A 27,001-nucleotide genomic window follows, 5' to 3' on the forward strand; every position below is an offset into this window, starting at 1 on the left:
TTAAAACCTTAGGTAATTCCGATACTAACCAGGTGTGGAAACCACTGATAGTCCTTGCTGTCTCTGTTACAAATGAGAAAACAGGCCTGGAGAGGACTGAACCCACCTGAGGGGTCAGAGTCATTAACTGAAGAGGAAGTGGTCTGGTGAGAGGTGGGGGAGGCAGAAGGAGAGGGAGGTGAGCGGCCCACCTGTGGGCCTTTCCCTCCTGTTCCCCTTTCAAGCCAGATCATGCTGTCGTCTGACACCGGATTGTGATTTAAAGCTGAAGCTCTCGACAAGCTGCCCTCTGTGGCCGAATGTGGAAGGTAGGGGCCAGGAGTCTGGTTCCCAGAGTGTACAGAATGGTGGCAGCCCAGGCAGATGATTTGGGCTGAAAGAGAAATCCATCCTCCTTCTAAAGAAAAGCAAAAGGGTCACCATGGCAACTGCATTGTGCTGGCCTGGTTGGGCTCTACGCCATCACCCCAAACCTGGGCCCTGCAGCAGAACCTCCTCCCTGAGTCTGGGGAGAGGAGCAGCATTTGGGCAAATGCCATGGGTCTAGTTTTAGGACCCATAAGGAAGCTGTGCTGTTGCTTGCAGCCAACCTCTCAGCCTGCTTGAGGCACACCCGAACACCGGGCCAGCAGGCTCCTGAGCCCTGAGCACCTGCAGCAGGTAGGCTGGTGGAAGCGAGGGGCCTCCACGCTTCTGCTACAGCCTAATTGTGCACCCACAGCCCATCATACATGAAACCACAGCCCTCGTTCAAGACAGCATGCAATTAGGTGATAAATTATGTGGTAGAGATGCTTTCTACGTGTGCCGAAGGGTATCTGGGGAGGCTGGGATCTGGAGAGGCAGGAAGACTCAAAGGAAGATAAGAGAGGGTGAAGTAGGAATGAGCACAACCTCCCAGGTTTTCCCTCCCAGGCCAGATTTTGGAGGGAATCTGCAATTGTATTAGCTCCCTGGCAGATGAAGGGCAGGAAAACACAAGCACCGCCTTATGCATATCTGTTAGGGAGGGAAGCGTGAGAGGGGGCTGTTGTGCTGATACACTCAGGTTAGATAAATTTTTCTGAATATTGAACTTCTGGTCAAGAGAGCAAAATGCAGGCTGGGGGAGCCCACCTCCTCGAAAGCCCCTCCTCGCTGATCCCTGACCTTTGTCCCAAGCAGGCCTCATCCCACCTGCCCCCCTTCTCTCCCAGGGAGCCCTGTACTTCCCCAGTGGTGTGTGCTGGGCAGCCTCTACTCAACAGACCTGCCATGAGGCTTCTGCAGCTTCAGCGGCTGCTGCTTCCTCACTGCACCCACCTGCCTTCTCTTCCCTACAGCTCCGGGTCTGCTCTGTACAGGGAAGGCTGCTCCACGGACACAACTCTTCCTTCCTGGTCGCTTTCAGCCCTAACCCAAACTGCGGGGTCTGCCCAGCTCCACCTGCAAGTGAGTCTGGGGGCCAGGCGGGGCAGGGGGCAGAGATGTCATGGCAGGGGTGGCAGCGCCACGTGACCCTACCCCAGGCCTCACGTGCACCTTACAAGGAAATCCAACTGGTGGGGTTGTGGGGTCTTGGGCTGAGCAGGAACTTATAGCTGCTGACCAGACCTTAAATAACCACCTAGTTTCTTTGGATATTGGTTTCCTAACCAGCCTAATGGCACCACAAATATCTGCTAAATATTACACGTAAGATCAAAGGAAGTCAGGAGGGGCTGACATGAGAGGTAGAAGGAACCTCATGACAAGTTTGCTTTAGGGCATGTCGATGTTGTCACTTTGCTTTAGAAACTGGACAGAAGTGTTAATTTTATACTAAGGTGGGTGTGGGCTGAAAGGAACTGTTAACCTTAACAGCCAGGCCTGTTTTCCCCACCCTTCCCCAGGCTCCAGGGGTGGAAGGGAGGGGCCTGAAACACCAGCACTCAGACTGAGGCATGCAGACCCTCAAGTTTCAGGGTCCAAAGGGGAGATTCGGGAGGAGCCCAGTAGACCTGCATAGAGCATAGCAGCAACCACTGCTGAACACAGCGGGAACCCTGCCATCTCCATCCAAAAGGAAAAATTTAAATTCCTGTACCAAGGCCTTTCCGGTCTCCTACCCCTATACATGCCCTGTTTGGAAATCATCCCTAGGTCTGCCCGCCTTAGAGCCCACATTTCTTCCTCAGCTCGTCACTCTAGTGGCCACCTGGGCTGTATGTCAGAATTACCCAGAGAGCTTTGGAAACAACACGTGCTGGGGCCATCGCTAAATTCCTGAAGCGATTAATCTGGCCTAGGCAGCGGTGTTTAAACCAAACAAGCAAAACGCCAGGTAACTGTAATGTGCAGTGAGACCCCCCCAGTAGGAGATATACTAGATAAATCTGCCAGTGCATCTGTCTGGAATCCCTTCTGGGCCAGATTTGCTTTACTTCTAATCATCAGAAGCTTGGTGGTTCTCACACTTTAGGAAGCCCCAGAATCATGCAGGGTGAGCCAGAAAGTCAGATTCATAGGTGCCACCCCAGGGACTCTGCTTCAGTAGGTTCGGAATGGACGGGGCCCAGGAATGTGCCTGTTTAACACATCGCCCAGGCATTTCTGCTAGGGTAATACGCAAACCATTCTTTAAGAAACACTGAATTCTAATGTTTTTGGTATGTATAAAACAAGTTTGATTCAATTTTTGTTTTTTGCCAAAGAAAGCTGCCTTTTAGATGGTATCTAGAGTCAAATACACAGGAGACAGAGCTGTTATTCCTGTTTTTGTACAATCCATCTGAGTTGGAAGTGAAGATAATATTTATGCTACCCGCCATTCGCTGACTAAAGAGGAATAGGGGAAGAGTCAGATGGCATCCGGGGAGAGTTGTTATTGAAGAATGGCAAGTCAGAAACACGGTAAAATTCACATGCACACACACACACACACACACACACACACACACAGAGGCACGCCCTGTGCGCTGGCATGGGAGGGAGTGCAAATTGAGAGGTGAAGGGTGAGGGGTGGCCTCAGGGACTTGATGGAGGTTGAAAAGGGCTCCACAGATAGGTGAGCAGGGGCTCAGGAGTCCTCTAATTGGTTCAAGAAATCCTTACAGGTGCTGGCCACCTCCTCCCAAAGCTCTGTGTCCCTGCCCCTCCTGTCCTGGCCCCCCCACGTGGGGCTGCTTTCTGTGCTCTGGGCTCTTCTCTCCCTGCTCTGCTGTCTGCACATCCCCTCCACGTGGCGGACTCTCCAGTCGGCATCCAGACCTACCTTTGGAGCTTCCCACTAAACCTCTCCCCAACCTGCCGGCTTCTCAAAAGCAGCTTGTCCAAAGCTCCTCCTAAAAAATACCTTCGTGACCTTGGGGTAGGCAGAAAATTTTTAGGGATCATACACACACATACACGCACTAACAAAAGAAAAAAAATGGATAAATTGGACTTTATTAAAAACTTCTACTTATCAAAATACAGCCTTAATAAAACAAAAAATTCACCTTCACCTTCCTGCCCCAAACCTGCTCTTCCTCCAGGATTCCCTGTCTCAGATAATGACACCCCCAAGTCCAGCCCCCAGTACCAAGTAGGTTTCTCCCTTCTCTGCAGCCAGGACCAGTCCTAGCATCTCTTGCAAGTCTGCCTCCCGTTACCTCGACCCCCAGTCAAGGCCAAATGTAATGCCCTCCTACCTGATCCTGCTTCTAAACTTCCCCTCTGGGCAGCTTACAGTGCTGCCAGGGTTGTCTTCTTAAATTCCATGTCCAGTTCTCTCACACCTCTGTTCCCCACTGCAGAATAAGCCTAAATTTCTCGCTATTGATGATCTGACCATCTTCCTTTCTAGTTTTATCTCTTCTTACACATCCTCCCCAACCCCCCTGCACCCTGGATACCAGATCTCCTACTGTTTCCTAGTAACAACCCAGAAGCATCATGCCTCCTTCTTTTTGCCATCAGTAGTTCCTCTTCCTGAAAGGCCTCCTCCTCTTTCACACTTACTGAAATTCCCAAAGGATGCCGCCTCCTCCAGGAAGCTTCCCCAGAGTCCCCAGAAGCAGCTCTCATCCTCTTCTATGCTTTGTGTTTTGTTCGTGGTACCAGGAGAACAGAGCAAGCCCCATGCTCTGCCTGCCGCTGGGGCTCATGAACATTGCGCCTCCTCCACTAGGCAATGTGTGCCTCTGGGACAGGGCCTGTGTCCAACTGGCCTCCTTGCCCCCACCCCAGCACAGTGTCCAGTGTATTTAGTAAGTACTGAATTACTAAGCAATAAGTAGTAAGTACTGAGGTCTGGTCCATTAACTCCTTCAACTAATGCATTGGCTCCTTAAAAGAGTCACAAGGAGTTCAGCAAAGTACCCCAAGCTTGAACATCCCTGGGGCCTCCCTGACAAGTGGCGCAGTCTTTAAAGCAGACAGAACATTAGTCATTATGTCTTTTCCTTTGCTAGCCCCATAGAAAGTGCTATGGGAATGCCTCTAAAAGTTGACCTAAATATGCAAGAAAGCTTGAGGAGCCCTAGACTGCAAACTCCTAAAGGATTACTTTGACCACCTACCAATCCATGCCCTCCCTCGACTGTCCCTGTCAGGCAAACTCCTGTTACAGCCAAGGGCCCACACAGTATCCTCCCTTGGCACAGCCTTCCCTGACGTCCTTGGGCAAGGTTAGGTAGTTGCTCTCACAGTCTCTCTGTTAATATTTCTAAAATAGGGGCTGAGTGCGGTGGCTCACGCCTGTAACCCTAGCACTTTGGGAGGCCAAGGTGGGAGGGTTACTTAAGGCCAGAAGTTCGAGACCAGCCTGGGCAACACAGCAAGACCCACCTCTACCAAAAAGTTTAAAAATTAGCTGGGTGTGGTGGTGTGCGCCTGTAGTCTTAGCTACTTGGGAGGCTGAGGTGGGAAGATCAGTTGAGCCCAGGAGTTTGAGGTTGCAGTGAGCTGTGATTGCATCACTGCACTCCAGCTGGGTGAAAGAGCAAGACCCTGTCTCTAAAAATGAAAAACAAACAACCCTCCCCCCACATTTCTAAAATACCCCTTATGGGGCTACAGCACAATCTATTCATTTACCTACCTACCTCTTGCAGGGGAGGATGGGATCCTAGGGTGGAACTCTGACATCCCTTTCAATTTGTTTCCTTAGTGTCTGGAAAATGCTGGAACATAGTGGATACCCAGACACACATGGTGGTATCTTAAAGGCTGAACACGCAGTATCTGCTCAGTAAATGTCTGACAACTCTTTGAAGTAATGAATGAATGATTATGTGATGGATGAAAAGAAAACTGCCAGTAAGGGGTAGGTAGATGGTGGCCAGAGCCAGAAAAAGGGATGGCGATTCCTGACCTAAGGGAGACTTTCGCATCAGGTGGGGGACACACTCTGCAACCTCACCTTTCAGAGACAGCTCAAGCCCCTCCTTCATATCTAGACCTAGGTGTCTACAGATGAACGCCCTGTTCTACCTTTCTGATCCAGGCACGAAACAAGCGAGGAGGGAGTTAAGAGGACAGAAAAGCCAGGCCCTAGCACCAAACACATGAAGTTTATGAAAGTCTTTTTTAAAAGAGTTCTCGTAAGGATGCTTTATTTATGTGCCTCTAGAAGAAGCATATATATGTGAGGTCTGAGAATTCACTCACATTTAATTTAGAATTTATGTACAAGGTAGTCTAGATGACAAAGGAAGCTGCTGATCGTAATTCCAGCCCCCCCGCCCATTACGAAATCGTAGACTCTCTGAGGTCATCTAGTCTACTTCTGTCACATTACAAACCAGGAAACTAAAGTGCAGAGAAGAGAAAGACCTCCTCAAATTGATCAGCTAATAAGCTGAGACCAGAAACCAGGCCTCCCGAATCTCATTCCAACATTCTCCTAATCCAATTTCACAACATCATACACATGGTCATGAGAAAACAGCAATTCAAGGGCTCGGGACCACATGAGTGAAGCAGGGAGGGATGGGTCGTGAGGGCCGAAAAGGACCCAGACCTCCCAAAGATGGGCACAGGAGCAGCCTGAACTGCAGCCCAGGAAGTGGGAGGCCAGGCCAGCTCTCTCTGTCTCTTCTCAACTCATACTTGAATTTCAAAACAGGCCAGGACTGGAAACCAGGAACACTGAGTGGTAGTTGAGGCATCTGGGTGCCCAAAAGAAGGAGCATGAGATGTGGAGTCTAGTTTTGCCCATTGGACCTCTCCACAAGGATATCCATGTGGTTCTAACCTGCTTAGCTAGGGAAATCTTAGTTATCTAATAGTAAAATGGGGATTAAAAACACTTATCATAAGGTTGAATTAGAAAGTATGAGGGTTAGAAGAGTCAAGGTTAATTCTAGACTTCTGCCTTAGGTACTGAGGGATGATGGATGGTGCTATCCTTTGAAATAAAGAACACAGACATTGCAAAAAAATACTTCTTACAATAAATGCAGATACTATATTCTGTGATTGTAGTGTAAGTGAATGCTCTCGCTATAGTGCCTGATGTAAAGTATTAATAGATGCTCAGTAAGGTTCAACACCCTTTTCCCTAGTTTGGGCTTCGCTGGGGCCAGGAGTTGGACCCTGGGTAAGTTACTAGCCACAATGCCCCACCTTTGACTTTCTCACCTCTAAAAAAGTGGGGGGTTATTCTCTGTGCCCAAGAAGAACTAAATACTCCAGTGTGCAAACAGTCCATCCACTTAAAGGACAATGGAGGGTTCCTTTGTGACAATTTTCACAGCCTCTGGTAAAGGCCAGCCCTGGAAGTCACTACTGATTACAGGCTGTCACAGGAGCCCCTTTAAAACACATTCAGCCGTTTGGTAAAGTATACTTGCTGTGCCTGCTCCAAATGTCATCATCTCCTTCAAGGGTGATGTTATTTTTGAGGCCACAGCAAAAGGCGTATGGCAAATAAGTGAGGAATGTCTGCAGGTCCGGATACCCTAAAACTGCTACCCATACACTTGGCTCATAATTTGGTTCTAGCCCTTACTGAGTCTAGTTGCCACTTTTCATGTATGTCTCCTGAACCAGACTAAAGCCCTGGAGATCATACCTTAGTCATCTTCTTCCCAAAGCCCCTAGCACAAGGCCCCCTGCTTAGTAGGTGTGGAGTGACTGCTTATTAAATGGAATATAGCACAGCAGGAGGTGACCCTCTGGACATTCACAGGCTGTTCTTCCCAGAGCGGACAGGAAGCACAGTCTGTTGAGACTGTGGGGCTGTAAAGCCAGAGGAAGCAACATTTGCTAAGCTCACAGAAGCAGCAGCACAAATGGCCAATAAACATACGAAAAGATGTTCAACCTCACTTATTATCTGGGAAATGCCAATTAAAATCATAACAAGATACCATTTTCCCACCCACTTGATTATCAAAATATCGATGTTGGCAAAGGTGGAAGTCTTCTCATACCCTGTTCACAGGAGCATAAATTGGCACTGCCCTTTTTAGAGGACAGTTTGGCAGATTTTATAAAATGCAAAATGCATACTCCCTTCAACATGGCCTTTTTCTTTCTAGGTTATCTAGCTTAGAGAAACAAAGGCATGACCAAGGATGTTCTCTGCTGCAGTGCTTAGACAGTAAAATATCGTAAACAACATAAATGCCCACCAATAAGAGAATGGCTAAATAAAATCATGGTAATCCATATGGTAGCATATAATAGTAATTATGTGGCTAGATTGCCCAGACTTATTGTAAGTGAAAAACCAAGCTGTAAAACAAAACTGCAGTGCGGTTCCATTTATGTAAAAGGAAAATTAAAAACAAACAAACAAACCTGTGAGGCAAAATATATATTTACACACATACATGGATAGAAAAATATCATGACATATACACACACACACACCCCCTCCCACCCAAACTGGTAGCATCAAGTACTTCTGGCGAGGGAATCATAATTGCAGGAGAGGGCAGATACAAGAATGTATTTGTGTAATACTTATGTAATTTAAAATCATTTCTAAAAGACTATCAAACTCCCATTATATGGTAGCTCTGATAGGAGCTTTAAATGTTGTGCATTACCTTATTAATCACACAACTCTGGGTTTAGAATTTATTCATTCAGGGCTCTTTTACCCCAGACCTCCCACATGCCAGCCCTGGGGGCAGAGGTGCCTGGAGTGCCTGCCTTTAACAAGCTCCAGTTGGGTAGAGGCAGAAAAGGAACTGGTGAGTGCTGCTGCCACAGAGATGAGACACACCTGGGAGAGCGGAGTACAGCCTAGTCTACCCCCAGAGTTGGGACCTCAGCTTGGGGTTGAGGTTAACTGATGTCCAAGGTCTCCCATTCAGTAAGTGGGACCTCACCTAAGGCAGCATTTGAACTTGCCTCCAAAGGTCACAGTAAACAGCACCCTGCCCTTCAGGAATGTGAGGCTCTTGCTACCTGCTGGGCAGCCTGGGGCAGAGGGGCCCCAGTGTGGCAGAGTGCAGGAGGGGGAAGGGAGCAGAGACTATGAAATTTGGGCCACAGATTATTTGTTGGCATCACTATTTAATATTTATTAAGTATCTAATAAGTGTAAGGATGCGTGAGTTGAAAGTTTCTACCAGCAGGCTGGGAGCCAGGAAACAGACCAGATCCTTGAACAGTAGGACATGGCTTCCCTGCCCTCTAGTAATTTATTATTATTATTTTTATTTATGTATTTATTTTTTTGAGACAGAGTCTTACTCTCTTGCCCAGGCTAGAGTGCCATCAGCCTAGCTCACAGCAACCTCAAACTCCTGGGCTCAAGCAATCCTCCTGCCTCAGCCTCCCGAGTAGCTGGGACTACAGGCATGCGCCACCATGCCCGGCTAATTTTTTCTATATATTTTTAGTTGTCCAGCTAATTTGTTTCTATTTTTTAGTAGAGACAGGGGTCTTGCTCTTGCTCAGGCTGGTCTCGAACTCCTGAGGTCAAACGATCCACCCGCCTCGGCCTCCCAGAGTGCTAGGATTACTGGTGTGAGCCACCTCGCCCAGCTGCTGTAGTAGTTTAGAATCTGGGGTGAAGAGATTCATGAGAGAGTCATAACATCGACGGGCTATAATTGAGTCCTAAAACCATAAGCAGTGATACAAGCTGGCAGTCAGCAACCTTCCCTGGCTAGGTGACGTCCCAGCTACCCACCCTAGGTCCCTGCACCTTGCAGAGCTGTAGCCAGGACTAAGGACTAAGGACTGGTGAGAAGCCCTTCCTAAAGGTACCCCACTTCCTCAGGGTCCGTTTTGTCCCGCTTATTATGAGGAAGAGGAGCCCAGGAATTGCTCTCCTTTGGGAGGAGGAACTGCCTCACTTCTGCCCCCTCCCGGGCTGGGGCTGGCTCTGCCCGGCCAAGGAAGGTTCTCCTCAGCTCAAGCAGGAACACAGGGTGGGGATGACTCTGGGCACCACCTTATTCGTGGGAGGCTTCCCCAGCACTGGTCCCCTGGTCCCATGCTATTCTCCAGGTATACCTGTCAGCACCCCTGGAAAAAGCACCTGGAGACCAAGGGCATGGGTCCTTGTCATGCGGAAATGCAAGGGCCCAAGCTCCCAGGGAAGGGGTCTCCCATTCACCAACCTCTCAACTGCTTAGCCAATCAACAGGTATTCACTGAGCCTGCTCTCCCTGCCCAGCATCCGGTTAGGCATGACAGAGGAAGACATGATTAACACATAAGCAATAGTGAAAAATACCCCATGAAATATAACTGAGTGTTAAACCCAACAATATTAATAGCAAGGACTACAGCAGTTCTGAGAAAGGAAGAGGTCAGTATGGACTAGAGAGATCTGGGAGAGCTTCCCAGAGGAGGCAGTAGCTCTTGGCCTCAACCCATGGATAGCAGAAAGCACAGCAGGAACAAAAGCAGGGAGGAAGGAAGGAGCATGGCAAGGGTGAAGGGGAGACTGGCCCCTCATAAGGGACCTTCCTATTAGAGAATTGTAGTGAAGTGGGGTGGGTTGATTGTGGAGGTCACAGGGTTGAAACCTTGAGAAGCACCCAGAGAATACCTGACACCATGGGAGGGACAATGGGGAGCCACTGTAGGTTCTATAGCAGGACTGGGCATGATTAAAGCAGAAGTTAATCCATAAGAGGACTAGTAAACAGGTGAAGGAACAGGAATAGGAGGTAGAACACACAGAAGACAACAGCTTCCCAGCTGCGGCAGGAATTCCCACGTCAGCCTCAGGGATAGAGAAAATGTCTCATTTCCTCATCTACTTATTTTAAATTTAATTCATTTTGTGGTATTCTGAGTCTTAAAATTTGGAGGGGAAAAGCCTGGGGAGGTTGATCTTGGGTAGACAGAAAAGTAAAGAGTAGGCCTCACTCAATAACTATGGTCTCACTGACAAGGGCAGTCAAAGAAAGAGGAAATTAAGCTGGGGGGGGTGCATTTTGAGGGAAGAAGCCCCCAGGTGGGGCACACAGACTAGGGGAAGAGGCAGGTGCAGGCTAGGGTCTGGTGGCAGCTCCGCAGCCAGGCACACGAGCCCTTCAGGCCCTGGCCTGACCCCACCTTCCAGCCACACTTCCTGCTACTCTCAGCCCACACCCCCATGCTGTGCTTCCATTCCTGAAAAAGCCACACTGCTTTATGCCTCAGGACTTTTGTACATGCTGTACATCTCCTTGTGAAATGCCTTTCCCCTCCCCTTCCCTAAATTCCAGTTCATCCTTTAAAAGCCAAAAGCGACCTCTTGCTGATGTGTGAATGACCCCAGGCAGAATTAGTCTGAGCCCCCTGCTCAGGGCAGTGCTCCTCCTGCAGGTGCCATGAGCCTCATCCTCTCTTGGGATAACGAGGAATCTCTATGCTTCCGGTAGCCCCTGTATCGTACGTGGTGCTCAGACATGGAGGGTTCTGGTAGTGGGCTCAGTAAAGATGCCACAAGTGAAGTTTTAAAGACTATGTGTGGCATTCTGACATTAGGAAGTGCTGGCTGGACCTGCAAGTGACATCGCCTGGGAAACAGTGGGAGCTGAGCACTGAAGGCGGGTGGCTGGTTAGGAGGGGAGGTGTCTGTTTTGGGAGGAGGGCGTGTAGCTGGATCTAGGAGAGTAGGTAAGTGATAAGTAGATCAACGCTGGCAGAGGGTGGGGGCAGCGATCTGTGGAGGCCACAGTTATGGGCAGAGGATGCTGCTAAGGAGACGCAGCTGAAGGAGGCGGGGAAGCACCTGCAGGCATGTCAGGAAGGCCTAGGGAGGCAATTTCAGAAGCAAGGGTAAATGGCAAGGAACTAGAGGGTGGATTTCCATACTCTTGTTACCCCACTTAGAAACCGGCCTGATGGCAACTGTTGCTACTCTTGAGTCTGAAGGGGACTTGGGAATCTTGAAAGCTGCCTCTGTTTCCCCGCCATTCCTGACACCTGCAGCCAGCCCGTCCCCAGCTCCCAGCGCAGCCCAGGAGGAGTGTGACCTTCAGGAGCCAGGCCCCTCATAGGAGCGGGAAGCCTGAACTCCAGTTCCATTCCAGCCCTGCTCCCAATTGTGTGAGCCTGTGGCCCCACACATCCCCTAATCTGAAAATGAGGGATCAGCAGTCCTAAAACTTGCACTGGAGTCTTTATCGGCATCTTTGCTCACAGCATGTAAATAAGGAACAATCTTACTAGCAGAAAATGTTTTGTTTGCAGGTCTCCACACTGCAAGTCACACATACCAAAAATATTTTAAATTAAATCAATTTTTTAGTTTTTCTGTTAATACTCATTGTTACCTTCATTGGGTGGGTGTGGGGAAGCAGATGCCAAGGGCTGAAGATTTACTAGAAAAGTTTTTTGATAAATTGTTGATGCCAGGTGATAGATACATGGGGGTTCATTACACTACTCTCTACTTCTGTGAACGTTAGAAATGTTCATAATACTAAAAGTCTTTTTTTTTTTGAGACAGGGTCTCGCTCTGTCACCCTGGCTAGAGTGCAGTGATGTCATGTAGCTCACAGCAACCTCAAACTCCTGGGCTCAAGCGATCCTCCTGCCTCAGCCTCCCGAGGAGCTGGGACTACAGGCACAGCCACCACGCCCGGCTAATTTTTCTATTTTTAGTAGAGACAGGGTCTCGCTCTTGCTCAGACCTCCTAAGCTCAAGCTATCCTCCCGCCTCGGCCTCCTACAGTGCTGGATTACAGGTGTGAACCACGGTGTCCAGCTACAATATTAAAAGTCTTTTTAAATATTAATAGAAAACTTAAAATTGAGAAATGTATCTATTATCTTAATTTTTGCTGTGAGTTGAGAAAGTATCCCTTTTTTTCATTGTAACTGAGGTCAGGACTCCCTACTGCCTCTTCAAGGGAGCACAGTTTGAGAAGCACAGACTTTCTAAAAGCTCTTCCAGATCTAGAAGTCATAATATCTCAGCTCCTGCCCCAGGGCCAAGCAAGGGCAGAATCGTGGTTACAAAGCACAGCCCCTCTCTGCAGGTTCCAGAGTGGAGACTGAAGGATGGAGAGGACAGCCCAGTTCCCAAATTTCCATCCCAAAGACAATACTTCCCCACTCAGGGGTAAGTGCCTCTCTTGCCCCAGACCTCAGACAGGGTATCCTTCTTCCAGGCTCTTCCTGGAGAGTTACTGCTGCCTTCCTGGATCCTGCAGGAACTAGAAACAGTCAAGTAGGCGGAACCCCGCCTGTTTGGCACTTTGTCTAGGGCAGGGTCTTGCAGGGTGAGGAGACCACCTTCCTTCAGAGGCCTGGGATAAAGATGAAATGAGAGCCAAGGTGAAGTGCCCCACGTGGTGACAAGTCTGGCGGTGGCAGTTTCCTCTCTCTTCCTGGTACAGATAGGTCACCACCCCCTTCTTTCTGTACCTCCCTTTCTCCACTAATCGAACATGCGACAACAGCTCAATACATGGTGCTGGGGGGAGCGATGTCCCTCCTGGGTCTCTCAGCCTCTGCCTCCGCTTCCTCACCTCCATCAGCAGCTGAAGCCCTCCAAGGGCTGCTCCCCTCCACCCTCACAGAAGCGTCTCTGAAAAGTCACCAGCTCCTTCCAGGTTGTCCAATGCCATGGGCATGTCTCCATGGGTTTGGTTTTCCACAGGGCTGTACAGACACCCTCCCAGGAAAACCTCTTGCTTCCGAGACACCACTCCCTCCTGCCTTCCTCCCTGGCCCCTTCTCAGCGTTCCTCTCAGTCCCCATGCCTGCCACTCCTCTCTATGTGGCATAATTGCTGGGTTTCCATGGACATGATTCCGATTCTGGGGCTTTGTCTCTCCCCTGTCTCCCAGGTGAGTCCCTCAGTCCCCGTGGATGTAAACGCCGGTTCTGCTCTTGCGCCCACCTTCACCTCTGCAGCCCCGACTGCCCTTGCCCCGCACTCCGGGCACCTCCCCATTCACACCTGTCCCACTGGCCTTCCATCTGAGCAGATGCACGACCCTCACCAGGGGTTCAGGCCAGGCTGCAGAGTCTCGAGCCAGCGAGCGCACGTTTCCCCGTCCCACCCATCCATCAGCAAGCCCTACTGACTTTACCTCCAAAGTACATCCCCAAGCTGTCCTCTCTGTCTCCACTGCTGCCACTTGAATCCACATCAAATCATTCCTCTGCTTTGAAACCTTCCGTGGCTTCCCAGAACACTCAGAAGTAACCCAGCTTTTGGCCAGACCCTGCCAGGCCCCGTGTGACTGGACCCTGTCTGCCTCTCCAGCCATGTGTGGCCTCTTCCTCCCTCGCTCTTTTCACCCTGGGCCAAACAAGTCAGGGCCTTGCAGGTGCTGTTTCCTCTGCCTAGAGCACTCTCCCCCACCCCACGCCGCACACAGCCAGCTCTTCGCTTCCTTTAGATCTTAACTGAAATGTCACCTCTTCCAGGAAGCCCATCTTGACCACCCTGCCTAAAGCTGGCCTCTGTTATCTTCCATATCAGCCTGTTGTTTCTTTGTTTTCTGTCCACAATGTCAACTCCACGAGGGTAGGGGCCATATATGCACAGAGCCTAGTACACTGCCAGGTATACAGTAAGCGTTCAGCAAACATTTGCTGAAAGCACAAATGAACCAGTCACCACCTAGGGATCAAGCAGTTCCCTTTAAGTTCTAGGGGTTATCTGAGGAGAGACTGAGGCTCAGCTAGGGCCTGACAACACTCCCAGAGGGTGGCTGAAGCTAATTTCTGGTTTTCCAGTTCCGTGGGACAGGCTGGGACTCAGGCCAGAAGACACCTCACCTCCCTTTTCCAGCGTGCCAGCCACTCGTCCCGCTTGCGCTTGCTGATGTAGTAGGGGTCCCCCGCCTGGAAGGTGAGCCGCGGCATGGGCCGCTGGCGGAGGCTGGACTCCCAGCCCAAGCCACCCCGCAGCCGGCCCCGGGAGCCCTAGGACAGAGAGATGACACAGAGGCATTAAGGTGGGCACTCACAGCCCCACTGCAGGCTATATTCCTCCTGGTGGGGGCTGAGGAGGCACTCCCCTCTAATGGCACGTGGGAAGTCTGGCTCCTGACCAGAGACGGCAGCCCTGGAAGCGCAAGCCCTGTCCAGGCTGGAGAAGTGAGGGATGTGCATGGTGGGGTGAGCGCTCGCTCAGGGACACAGACCACGTGGGGAGGTGCCTGGTCTCTGGAGGATGAGCTGGCTGCCTTGTTGGGGGACTTCCAACCCCACACCCACTTCCTCTCCTCATAGAGGGATGTGTAAAGAAGGGGGGCCCACCCTCCTGCCCCCCTCCCACACCCTCGCCACAGTGGGGCGGGGGCGGCAGAGGCGTGGCTTTCTTCTAGAATCGGGATCCACAGAGCCCCTGGGGGTAAGGAAAACACTTGCCTCCATTTTCATGGATTCAATGTTGGTCTCCTTCTGTTCTTTGCCTGTGGAGAGGGAAGAACAAAGGGACTGTTGGCAGAGTTACAGGAGTGGCTCAGAGGCCCCACCTTGTGCCTGGGGTCCCTGCCACAAGGGACAGGGGCCCTTGAACCATTTACTTGTTCAGGTTTCAAACATGATGGCCTGCCACATGCCGGAAACTGTGCTGAGGGCAAGACCTAGGCAGGGTTTCAGGCCCAAGTGTGAAGGAACAAGAGGAAAGTCAGAGGCTATGGTTTCTGGCCTGTTGACTCTGTCTCAGGTACACAGAAGATAAAAATATCCTCACTCTGCTGCTCGCAGTCAACAGAGCTCCTTTGCCAGAGGACGGAGCAGGAAGGTGGAGGGAGTACAGGAAGGGCTGGACTTGAGGGGCCCTGGGAGTGCTGGCTGCTCTGTGTGGGGTAAAGATACCCCCAGGCTTCTCTGGGTGTGTGTTGAGGGGAGCGGAAGAGCCCTGGGCCAAGTAGAACAAGACCCTGGTGAAGCAACTTTGTCACTATGAGACTCAGTTTCCTCTCCTGGAAAATAAAGATGCTGGAGATGGCTTCCAAGGTCCTCCTGCAGTTTGAAATATTATGGTTCTATTATTATCTGCCTCTGTCCCTCTGTTCCCCGCCCCATTCTCAGGCCAAGAGTTCAGCCTTTAGACTTGGGTTTAGGTTCCAGCTGTCTCAGTGTGACCTCTGTAACTTCTCCTAGCCTGTTTCCTCACTGAATCAAGGTAGATGAATGTTCTAAAATCATTAGGTTCTTGTGACCATTAAGTGTCTAGAGAAGGGCTTGGCATACAGTAGGTGCTCAATACATGTTAGTGTTGTTCCCCTTCGCCAAGTGATTCCCCAGTGCTCGGCTTCCCAGTTTCTCCGCAGGCAGGAAGGTTAGTGCCCTCTCCCTGTGCTCCTCTGGGACACCCCTGCCCCCTCCCCAGGCCACACCCTGGGGCCAGGTGGGTTCTGCCCTCCCAGCTTCCTGCTGGGGTGTGTGTGTGTGTGTGTGTGTGTGTATGTTGGGGGGAGCCCTCTTTCCACCTGGGCCGCTTTTCTCTGAAGCTGAGAAAGCATTGAGCTTGGGCCCAAAGCAGGAAGGTCACCAACGCTGGCTCCTGGTAGCTTGGGGTGGGGGGAGACGAAAGGCCCGAAACGGAAAAAACAGCCCCTACTTCATCTCCTGGCTCTGAGCGGAAGCCAGCCCGGCAGTCATGGCCTCTGGATGCTCAGCCGGGGAGGATGTTGCCCTCCCGCTCACCAGAAAGTCCCGGGGCTCTGCCCGCTCAGCCCCGGGGCCCGCACAGCTCGGTCCTCAGTGGCTGTGTCCCGGGTGACAGCACCGGGGAGGGAGGCAGGAAGGGCAGCCCCGTGGCTCGGGGCCCTGGCGTCGGGCATGTCACGCGGGCGGCCGTGGGGGCGGGACACGGTGCGTCTGTCGCGGGCACCTGTGTGGGTGGGTGAGAACGTGTACTTGCCAGTGCTTTGTACGTGACCGGCCTTTTAAGGTGTGTCACACCGTCACGTCTGTCTCCCCCTCCCTGCTTCTTTTCCGGCCTCTCCCCCTACAGCCAGCTCCCCACCTTTCTCGCAAGCCCCCGCCCCCGGCCCGCCGCCGCCGCCGCCGCCGCCGCCGCCGCCGCCACCGCCTCTCGGACCTCCGCGCTCGGCCCCGAGAGCCTGCGGGCGGCCGGGAGGGGGCGCTGCGAGCAGCCGCGTCGGCCTGCGCCAGGGCTGGGAGCCGGGACCCCGCACCGCCCCAGACAGCGTCGTCTCCCGGCCTCCTTTGGACCGCAAACGGTTCCCACCTGGGACCTTCCATGGCGCTGGATTACATTTATGGGGAATCACTTATTCACTAGAAGAAAATCAAGGCTGAGAGGAATTGTGAGATGATTTGAGGACTCGTCCAGCCCCTAAATTCTGCAGAAGAGGAAACTGAGGCCTGGGGAGTGGAGTGACTTCCGGCCAAAGCTGAGATGAGCTTTCAGGACCCCTGAAACCCCAGCCAGCTCCCTCTCCCGTGCACCACCACCGTTATTCCTTGACGTGCCCTTTCCTGATTCCGCAAGCTCCCCCAAACAGAATGGCTTTTCCTCAAGCAGTTTCCAACCGGCTTCTTTCTGGAATTTTCTCCCTGACTCTGCGCATGCCCACTTTAGTGATCTCTGTCTCTCTCACTCACTCACTCACACACACACACACACACACACACACGCACGCACGCACGCACGCACGCACGCACGCGCGCGCGCCTTCCAGCCTGGCCCAGCTGCTTCAGAATGCGCCACTTGTCCTGAGTCAGGGAGGGTCAGCTGCTCTCTCAGTACGCCCATGCAGCCCAACTGCTCCTGGCCCAGACGCAGGGTCAAGGGCAGGTCCAGGTGGCTGTGTGCCTTGCAGGGTGGCCCTGGCAGGCCTGAACGTGACCCTAGGGCATCTCAGGTCATGGGGAAGGGGCGGGGAGGCCAGAGTGCTCTGACATTTATCTCGAGGTCTGAGACTGTGCTCAGCCAGGGGCCACCCAGGTCCTCATCACGGTGAACCCAAATCTCCATGGCAGGGCCGAGGCCAGGTCTGCCTCAGAGGGCAATTGCTGGCCTGATCCTGGGCCCCAAGCTCAATCCAAGCAGAGGGGGGCTTTGTGCTGACCTTAATCCAGTCCTTTACTGGTTCTATAATCTTGGGTAAGTAACCTTTCTGAACTCCCAGTCTCCCTATCTGAAAGATGGGGATAAGGGTCTTCCTCACGGGATGGCAAGGATGAAATCAGAGTACATGCAGAGCAGAGCTTCTCCACCTTTAGTATGTGTGGAAATCTTGAGAAGCGCTTTGTGATGTAGATTCTGATTCAGTAGGTCTAGGGTGGGACCTGCAATTTGATTCTGCTTTTCCTAACTTCCCAGGCAATGCGGCCACTGGCCGTGGTCTGTGGACCACTGTGAGCATCGAGGATTGAGAACGCTCAGTACAGCGGATATTCAGTAGAGGACAGCCACGTCACCATTGCTACTGTCACCATCATTACGGTGTTAATGCAGGGCATGCAGGAACAGTCCCAAGGCAAGCAGCGGCTTGTCCAGGTGCTGGCTCTTGTCCTTATGGCTCATTTCACCATCTCCCCTCTTCCTGATTCTTTCCCCGGGCTGTACTAGCAGCATCTGGGCCTCCTACGTGCACATGGGAGGGTGCCCAGGGCACAGGCATGCTGCCTTAAAGTCCTGTGTTTTTGCAATATAAGAACTAATGAAAGGGGTTCCAGGAGAGACGGACAGGGCCCCCTGAAAAGAGACCTGGAATGAGGGGAACTGAAAGGAGACCACAGCCAAGCCACATCCTCCCTGGGGCCTCAGTCTCCTTCCTCATCTGAACGACCAGCTGAACTGGGTTCTCTGTCAGCTGACTGCAGGAGCCTCCACCCCGGATCAAGCCACTGCCTGCCACACCCTGGCAGAGCCTCCAGCAGGCCACTGCCCACCCCTCTACGACACACCTCACCAATCTCAGCATCCGGGCCATTCACAGTGGCCTTCAGGGATCCCACCAGCTCTGATCCCTGTCAGCGTCTCCACTTCCTGGGTAGCTGGGGCCACATAGGAGTGCCCCATGCCAAATTCTGGAGGCCAAGACTTGGAGCCTTTCTGCCTGCCACGCTCAGCACTCAGATTCTGAGGAAGATCCACCTAATGTCTGAAAGTCCCAGGCTGGGAATCATCCTTGACACCATCTTTCCCTTCCCTCTCATATCCCTGGCATTTGTCACCTCCCTCCATCTCTGCTGCGATCTCACTCATCAGAGCCACCCCACCTCCCCTCTGACACCTGCAGCAGCCTCCCAACCTCTCATCCTGCTTCCTTGCCCCTCTGTTCCATTTCAGGATGCAGATAACACAGTGATCTTTTCAAATAGTAAAGGTGATCATGTCACCCCTGAGAAGGCAGCCTTGAAGGCCTGGTCTGGCCCGTCTGCCCACACGGCCTCCCACACCCTTCTCCCTGGCTCTCTCCACTCTGGTTCTGTGGCTTCTGCCAGGTCCCTGAATGCCCTGCTCCCTCCCACCTGGGAGCCTTCCTACCTGTTCTCACTGTCTCTCTCCACTTCCCCTCCCCTGATGGACTAGCTCATTCTTCAGTGTAGGCATAACAGCTCACGCCAGCCCAGCTTCCCTTGTTATAGACCTCATGGAACCATGTTTCATTTCCCTTAGAGCACCTATCTCCATGTATAATCACACATTTTGAAGTGCGGATTTCTCATTAATGTCTGTCTTTCGAGCCAACTGAAGTCCTTGAGGGCAAGAACTGGGTTTTTGTTCATGATGGTTTCCCCAGTACCTGGTAGAGATCCCAAGACACACGAAATGGGTATTTAATAAGCACCTGTTGATTGAAGCAGGAGCTCCTGAGAACAACTAGAAATGGAGACAGGGAAATCTCAAACTGAAAACAAACCTTCAAGACTAAAGAGCAGTCTTAGAGCAATGGTTCTATCTCACAAAGCAGGAAGGCCTTGGGCAGCAGCTTGGCACCAGCTGTGGTGGGATTCCAGGAACCTGGAAATCAACTGAGACTGGCCCGTGGGGAGGCACCACGTTTGGCTAGGAAAGGCTGATGAGGTCTCCTCTTGCACACCTGGCATTGTTGGCTGGAGGGATGGTGACTTCTCCTTTCCTCCTCTGTTTCATTCCACTCAGGCCCTTCCCACACTCCCACGAAGGGTCAGAATACATGCAAGGGGGCTTGGACAGTTCAGGAACCGTCTCAGCACCAAGCCCCATTCCAGAACAGCAGAGGATAGGGGGAAAGCACGTGACCAGGATTTAATAAATCCTAGATCTGCCACTTAAGATTGGGGTCTGTGAGCAAGTTACTTCATCTCCTTAAGCCTCAATATTTTCTCCTTAAAATGGGGATAATAATGCCTCCTGAATAAATTGTTTGGAGGAGTAAATAAAACAACAAATGCAAAATGCCTCAGAAAGTGCTCTGCCCATAGTGCGAGCATCATAAATATTTGTTGAATAATAAATGAGTGAAGGCTTTTTAATAGGTTTGGAAATCTCTTTTCTGGAAATGTTCTCTATCCTGCATGAATATTAGGTTTGGATCCATGCAAAATAAGTCACGCCAATTAATCAATTTACTCATTCCATCATACACACTTGGAAGGAAGACTTTTTGAAATTAAAATGCACATATGCAAAACAACCTGGCAGGGCCCTGGGAGGATCAAATGTGATAATGTATGAGAAAGCGCTTTGTAAACTGTGAAGCCCTGTACAAATGCTAGTTGTCCTCATTACTAACATGTTTACAGCTCAGTTGGCCCTGAAATTGCTGGCTTAACCTAAAAGAGAAAAGTGGGCAACTTTCCAGGATTCCAGGGCTAGGCCAAAGAGTCCCCAGATGAAGAGGCCTGGGCTGGGCAGTGCACAGACCACCCCCACCCCAACCTGGCCCCCATGCCCCACTGTCACAACCAAGTTTCCAGTGGAGTCAACCAAACTACGGTGGACTCAGGACTTCCACATTGGGGGAGGCACACGGGCATCTGCTGCCCTTGAGTGCCCAGGCTGGGTCTATAAACACGGCAGTCCCCAAGAGCTGCTGGCCACGTGGAAGAGTAAGCAGGCCAGGCGGGGGCTGAGGGAACTGGGGGACACAACCAGCCATGGACGGGACCCACCATCATCCCAGTCTAGCAACCATTGGCACTATGCAAGCCCACTGTTGCCAGATCTAGCTTTTTTTTTTTTCCAAGAGAAGCCAAAACTCCAGATTTTTATGTGAAATTTTTTGATTTTTAAATACTGGCAACTAATTTTTTAAATGTTTAAAACACTACATGAGCCAAATAAAACGTGTGCCGGCTGCATTCAGCCTGTAGCCTCCATGCCATAGCCTTGGCAGGCAGACCTTCAGCTACCACCCTGCCCATCCCTCCCAGGACCTGCCAGAGAACCAAGTCTCTGCCCCTCAGGGAATCCTGGGGGGCCCAGAAGAGGCTGCCCCGTGTGTTGGGGACTCACCCTCTTCTGCAGGGGCTCCTCGGCCCTCCTTGGGGGTGCAGCAGCCATTTTCCACTGCTCTGGAGGCTTCAGGCGGGGTCTCAGCTGCACCCTCTCCCTCTGCCGGGGCCCCGCCCTTCTGCCCCCCAGCAGGGCTCCCCTCTTCTGGCTGGGGCTCAGTCCGCTTCTCCAAGTCCCCATTGGGTAACAGTTCAGAGGGGCCTGAGTCCTGGGCCGTGGATGGGGACTTGGAGGTCACTGCATTGTCCTTCGGCGTGTCACTGCTTTCCACCTGCAGAGATGAAGGAAGATATACAAGGGAGAATTAGACCAGCAGTCTTAGCCTATTTTGGGTCATGACTCCTCTGAAATTCTAGTGAAGGTTGTATACCCTCTGTCCAGAAATTGTGTTCACATAAATCTTCATGAAGCAGATACATTCATAATTTTGCTTTCAATGTCAAAGGGGTCATGGCCCTGACCCCTTTAAGTCATGGGGTCTGTGGAATCCAGTTTAAGTAACAGGAGAAGAATCCAGGCAGGTTTGGCAGCCTGGTTTCACTGCCCAAGGGGCACCCCTGACCCTCATTCACTGAGGTTACATAGGGCTTCCAAGCCCTCTCTGCAGCTCCTAATAAAAAACAAATGCTCCCCATAATTCAAATCAGGACCCCCTCCCCAGAAGGTTCCAGTGGCACCAGATCAATTCTGGGAACTCAAGCTGGCCTGACTCCCAGCTTTTCTTTCAGTCTCTTGAGACATGAGGGTCGAAGGAGGCCTCCCAAGGAAGCAGTCTCTGGGCCCCATGGGTTCTCCCAGGGTCTCAGACCCAGAAGAGCCGAGCCCCCAGCAAGTACTTTGCAGTCTCTGCAGCAGCCCCTCCTGGGCACGGGGTCCCACAACGCCCCCTCACAAGGGAACACACTTCTTTTCCCCTCGAGTCAGAGAACTGAACTTGCTAAGCTTCCAGGTAATAACAATCAAATCAAGAGTACTCCTGGCTGCTTCTGTGTGTGTCCCTGCACGGTGGGCAACGCTCTTCTCACCCATGACCCCTGTAGAGTTTCTCAGCCTCCCTGGGAAGCTGGTGAGGAACCTGGGGCTCTCTGGGAATTTTGCGATTTGCTCGCGGTCACACGCATTGTAAGGACAGAGCAAGTGCAGGAGAGCGGGATGCCCTCTGCGCTCTGCTGTGTGTACACACTTGGTCCTTAGCCACCTAGAAGCAAGCGGCCCAGGGCACCTCAGGAACAACGGAGGTGTCCAGCTTGGGGCAGGAAAGGTCCCTGTGCTCAGCGCTCTGCCATGCCCAGGGCCACCAGGCTGCCCCACTGGCTCCACGTGCAGAATAACACCTGCCCAGAAGGAGGGCAGGGTAGCGTCAGCTCAGTAAGGCACTGCTCTCAGCACCTCGGTTCCCTGCCTACAAGGTGGGGAGGACTAGGCTAGACCAATGGAGGTTTTGTCTTTTCCAAGCCTTGATGTTTTCTATTTATAAAAAGTTAGGCACATATTTTTATAAAAATTCAAACCACACAAAAATGACTAGTGTTAAAAAGTTAAAGCTCCTATTTCTTTCTGTCTTTTTTTTTTTTTTTTTTTTTTGAGACAGAGTCTCATTCTGTTGCCTGGGTGAGTGCCGTGGCGTCAGCCTAGCTCACAGTAACCTCAAACTCCTGGGCTCAAGCCATCCTCCTGCCTCAGCCTCCCGAGTAGTTGGGACTACAGGCAGGTGCCACCACACCCAGCTAATTTTTTCTATTTTTAGTAGAGATGGAATCTTGCTCTTGCTTAGGCTGGTCTCGGACTCCTGAGCTCAAGTGATCCTCCTGCCTCAGCCTCCCAGAGTGCTAAGATTACAGGCATCAGCCACCTCGCCAGCCCTAAAGCTCCTATTCCAACTCCCTACCCCGAAAATCACCCCCCCAAGGTAAACCATTATTAACAGTTTGGCGAGTATCCTTTCCAGACTTTTCTCTATGCATCTACAATCATGTGTAAGTTACATGTTTATACATATGTATTCTTACACACATTCAGATCCAGAAATGTTTTTTTCAAAAGGGTAACATACTAGTCATAATGTTCTGCAACTTGCTTTTTCACTTAACAAGCATAGTGGGCACCTCTCCATCCCAGTGCATATGGATGTGAATGCTCCAAAATTTATGCACACAGCTCCCTGACGGTGGGCATTCAGGCTGGTTTACTTTTCGCTGCAGTGAACATCCTTGCACGTACAGCTCTGTACGCCTGCATGTTTCCAAAAGATAGAGTTTCATACGTGGACTGGCCAGGTGAAAGGGCCTGCCCATCTAAGTGTGCAGAGACACCTTGCACAGCCCGAGGGAACTCTGCGCATCCAGCCCCTCCCCTGCACAGTCCAATCTCCAAGGCTGCTTCTGCTCTGAGGGTCTAGGACTTGAACTCTGAGTCCACTGCTACCTGGTGAGGAAGCTCAGAGGTGGCAAATAGAGACAAGGGCCTTGGAAAAATACGAGACCAAACTCAAGTCCTCCCAGGTAGGCTTCCCTCCCTGGACAAGCTCCCAGGCACATGGAGCAGCCTGAGAGGAAGCAGAAGGCACTCCAGGGGCCTTGCCAAGCTGCTTTCCCGGGCTGTGCGGGCCGGCTTGAGCGGGCCTGCTTCCAGGAGCAGCCTCCCCTGGAAAGCTGCACATGTGCGCTCCTCAGAGCTGGGGGTGGGGGGCCACAACGGAGGAAGAGGAGGCATCTGGTGGAAGTGAGAAGTCCTCCGCTGGACTCTGGGGCCTGGGCCTACGCCAGCAGAGCCAGGAAGGCCCAACACAGGAAGGAAAGTGAAACAAGCAGACCCCTGTCCACCACCTCAGCTTCCACCCCATGTGTCGGGACCCTCCCCAGGGCTCAGAATGTTCTCTCCCACATCAGTGCTTAAGCAAACAGGGCACCTCAGACCTAGAATGATCCTCTCTGCTGTAAAACCTGTCACCTTCCAAGCCCCCGTCATGTGCCCAGGCAGGCCGGAGTGGAGTGCATCCCTGCCCAGACAGCTGTGGTCCAGCTGTGGTGGGCACCACAAAGCCCCGAACATGGCACTACCAGGGAGGTGGGTGTGGGGTCCTGTCTGGCCAAATCAGCCTGAGTTTAGGGCAGAGCCAATCTCTTACCATGGTTGTGTCTTTCTTTCCTCCCGCCCCACAGACACCTCAGGTTGGGGCAGGCTCTGAGCCCCGCAAAGCTGCTCAAGGTAACTCTACTATCACTTCCTGCCCGGGCCACCCAGCCTCCTCTCACTCTGGGACTCACTTCCTGTTGACTGCCAGCCAGCTCCATGGCATAGAGACGCAGGACTGCCAGCTGTGAGACCAGCAAGCCCCAGGGGCCAGACAACCCAGTCACTCACGCGCATGGAGTAAGCGCCTGCCCGGGCCCTGCCCCAAGCACCCCGGTCTGCAGCGGTGCCCACAAAGGCCGGAGGGAGCCAGGCACGCTGGGCAGAGGAGGAGCCGCACAGCTCCAGCCCCAGGGTTAGCTCAGCGGCTGAAATCCCCACGGCCCCCATCCGCCAGTCCACACCCTCCTCTCTTCCCAGCCAACCCAGCCTCCACCGCCTGCCCTCTCTGGTTCTGGGTGAGCCCAGTCAGCCAAAGCTCTGGGATTGGGGGCTGACGACTCCTGCTCTTGTCAATCCTCAATCCATCTCACCCATCAAGAACCCCCTGGGCTAAGTGTGGCCCTTCACTGGGGCTCTCTGGGGCCCAGGATAACAGGGCCAGCAAATCCACCAAGAAGAAGGCATGAGGTCCACAGGCAAGTGGCCTGAAGCCACTCTCTGAATCCCTGGGAGGAGCTGGGTGCTCACTAAAAGGGGCATCTCAGGTAAGAACAGCATGAACCACAGCCTGGACCCCGGCAGATGATACCCCAGCCAGGCCTGGCCTCTTCTCCCCACATGCCCTCCCCGCCACCCACTTCTGCCCTCTCCTGTCCACTGTCACCATTACCTGTCGACTGCTGGAGGGCAGAGACTTTGCTCGCTCCAGCTAGGCTTAGCATGGCGCAGGACAGGCACTCGGCATTCACGACTGACTAATTAATGGCAAAGACTAGGTTAAAAGTGAGATCCTGCTCACAGTCTTAGAAGGAGATTTGCTGCCATGTCAGAGGTGATTGTTAAACAATACACTTTTGTTTGCTTTTATTTTGACAGTGGCCTGGAAAGGAGACACACAGTGCCCCCCCCCAAAGATACTCATTTTGCCTATTACCTGGGCAGCATCTGGTGGCATCTTAGAGGGTACCAACAGCGGCTGCAGCTGCAGGTGACAGTTTCAGAGTGGGAATTGCTGCAGTGAACACTCTCACTTCTCCTCCCTCGGTGGGGGCTGGCGGGGGGGCTGGGGAGGCAGCTGTGGTCGTGAAGCTAGTACCATCCTGGATGTGAGTAAAGGTTGGGCCTATCCCACTATCCACCTACGCCCACCCGGTGTGCCTCATGCTGAGTCTTCAAACTCTGCCTGCCACCTCAGGGGCCCCTCAGGCTTTGCTGACCTAGGCCTTCCATCTGGGCAAGACCCCCAACCCCCACTCCGGCTTCTCTGTTGCCCACCAGCCTCCTCAGGCCTCTCCTGTGAGCAGCTCATCCCAAGCAGGTTAAGGAGGACCTGTCAACTAGGGGAGACATTTGGCGACGTGTGATGTTTTTGGTTGTCACATGGAGGGGGTGCTGGTATCTAGTGGGTAGAGGCCAGGAAAGCTGCTAAACACCCTACAAGACACAGAGAGCCCCACAACAAAGAATCAGCTGAGCCAAAACGTTAATAGTGTCCGAAAAGCCCTGGGTTGAGGGGAGGGGCAATGACCAGGCACTGCCTTTATCTAAGGAACATCTGAGAAAAACTTTCAATCAATTGCACTAAAATAGACATAACATAAAACATACCATTTTAACCATTTTTAGGTGTATATTAAGTACATTCACATTGTTGTACAACCATCACCACCATCTATCTCCAGAAATTTTCCATCATGGCAAGCAGGAACTCTGTCCCCACTCGACACTCACTGCCCGCTCCGCTCCCCCAGTGACCACTGTTCTATTTAACACTTTCTGTCCTCTAAGGAACATTTTAAAGTCTGTGTGTCTCTCTCTCACGCTCACACACCTGGGAGGGCCTGTGCTGGGCCTGGGCTTTGGGGCCTCAGCCTCGCCCCCAGCTCCCAAAGTCCCCTCTAGGGGCAGGTGTGGACAGCTGCCGCCTCGCCCTCAGGAGGGGTAAAGTCCGCCGGCAGGCAGGGCCCCTCCCCAGCCCGCTGTGTTTACAAGGCGCTTTCTCGCCCCTCCTCCTTGCACCGAGCTCGAAGGGAACCTAATTACTTGTTTACTGTGTGTCTCCCTCCCGGACGGTGAGCTGCTCTCCACCTCCAGCTCTCCAGCGCGCACAGGACCCGGCACACTATGCTTATAAAATTCAAACATTTAATTATCACAGTGATCCTGAGGTAGCTAGTGTCATCCCCACTCTTTGGAGGAACAAGGCTCGGAGGTTGCCTGGGTCACACCCGCCTGGGGTAAAGCTTCTGGGAGGACCAGGCACAGGACAGGCACTGGAAGGCTGACTCCTCTCGGGGCTCCCAGATCCCAAGGGTTCCAAGAAGGAAAAGGAGGCTGGATAAGCCCCGGAAGGGCCAGGAAGAGGGTGCTGGCAATGCCAGCTCGAGGAAAAGCCAGAGGCAAAGCAAGGAGCCTCCTGCAGTGACCTGTCCAGACCAAAACCAAGTCCCCGGCCCCTGACACCACCCCCTGTGCTCAAAGTCTGGTCCAGGCACCAGAACCCCTGACCTCTCCTTCACCCCAGGTGGGGCCAAGTCTTAATAGGGGGAAGTGATTTTTAAGAGTTGCTTTATTTACACAAAAAAGTAAAAACCTGGGGTAGGAGAGGTGGGGGTCACAAAACCAGGGGGATGGTGCCCAGGCACCTGGGCTTCGACAGCCCATTCTCCAGGCTGCAGCCTGGGCAGATGCCCTCCTCCCTCCTCCCCTGCCTGGGGCCTCTGTTGCCTTCTACTCAAGACCCCACCCCAGCAGACATGGGGGTGGCCTTGTCTCAGTCACCACAGAGAGCTGGGCCTGCCATGGTGCCTTCAAGGCCTCCATGGGGCTCTGGTAACCCAGACGTCTGGCCAGCCATAGCTTCTTTTTTTTTTATTTTTTAGGTAGGGTCTCACTCTATTGCCCAGGATGGGGTACAGTGGC

General features: G+C 52.4%; 1 protein-coding gene and 1 long non-coding RNA gene across 4 annotated transcripts in view; one reads left to right on the plus strand and one right to left on the minus strand.

Annotated features, from left to right (window-relative positions):
- The window catches only part of DNMT3A (DNA methyltransferase 3 alpha), a 95,698-nt gene that overhangs the window by 22,463 nt on the left and 46,234 nt on the right, over positions 1-27,001 (minus strand). For all 3 annotated transcript variants that reach the window (XM_045549183.1, XM_045549182.1, XM_045549184.1), the window contains exons 4-6: positions 20,786-21,056; positions 14,731-14,774; positions 14,137-14,283 (exon numbers count right to left, since the gene is read on the minus strand). In XM_045549183.1, coding sequence (XP_045405139.1) covers positions 14,137-14,283; positions 14,731-14,774; positions 20,786-21,056 — 462 coding nt within the window. The remainder of the gene's footprint in view (positions 1-14,136; positions 14,284-14,730; positions 14,775-20,785; positions 21,057-27,001) is intronic.
- On the plus strand, positions 1,414-25,169 carry LOC123636678. The gene is made up of 3 exons (XR_006734635.1): positions 1,414-1,431; positions 23,947-24,157; positions 24,956-25,169. It is a non-coding gene; the product is annotated as an uncharacterized LOC123636678 (long non-coding RNA).

Source organism: Lemur catta, chromosome 4 (genome assembly GCF_020740605.2).
Source record: "Lemur catta isolate mLemCat1 chromosome 4, mLemCat1.pri, whole genome shotgun sequence".
NCBI lineage: Eukaryota > Metazoa > Chordata > Mammalia > Primates > Lemuridae > Lemur > Lemur catta.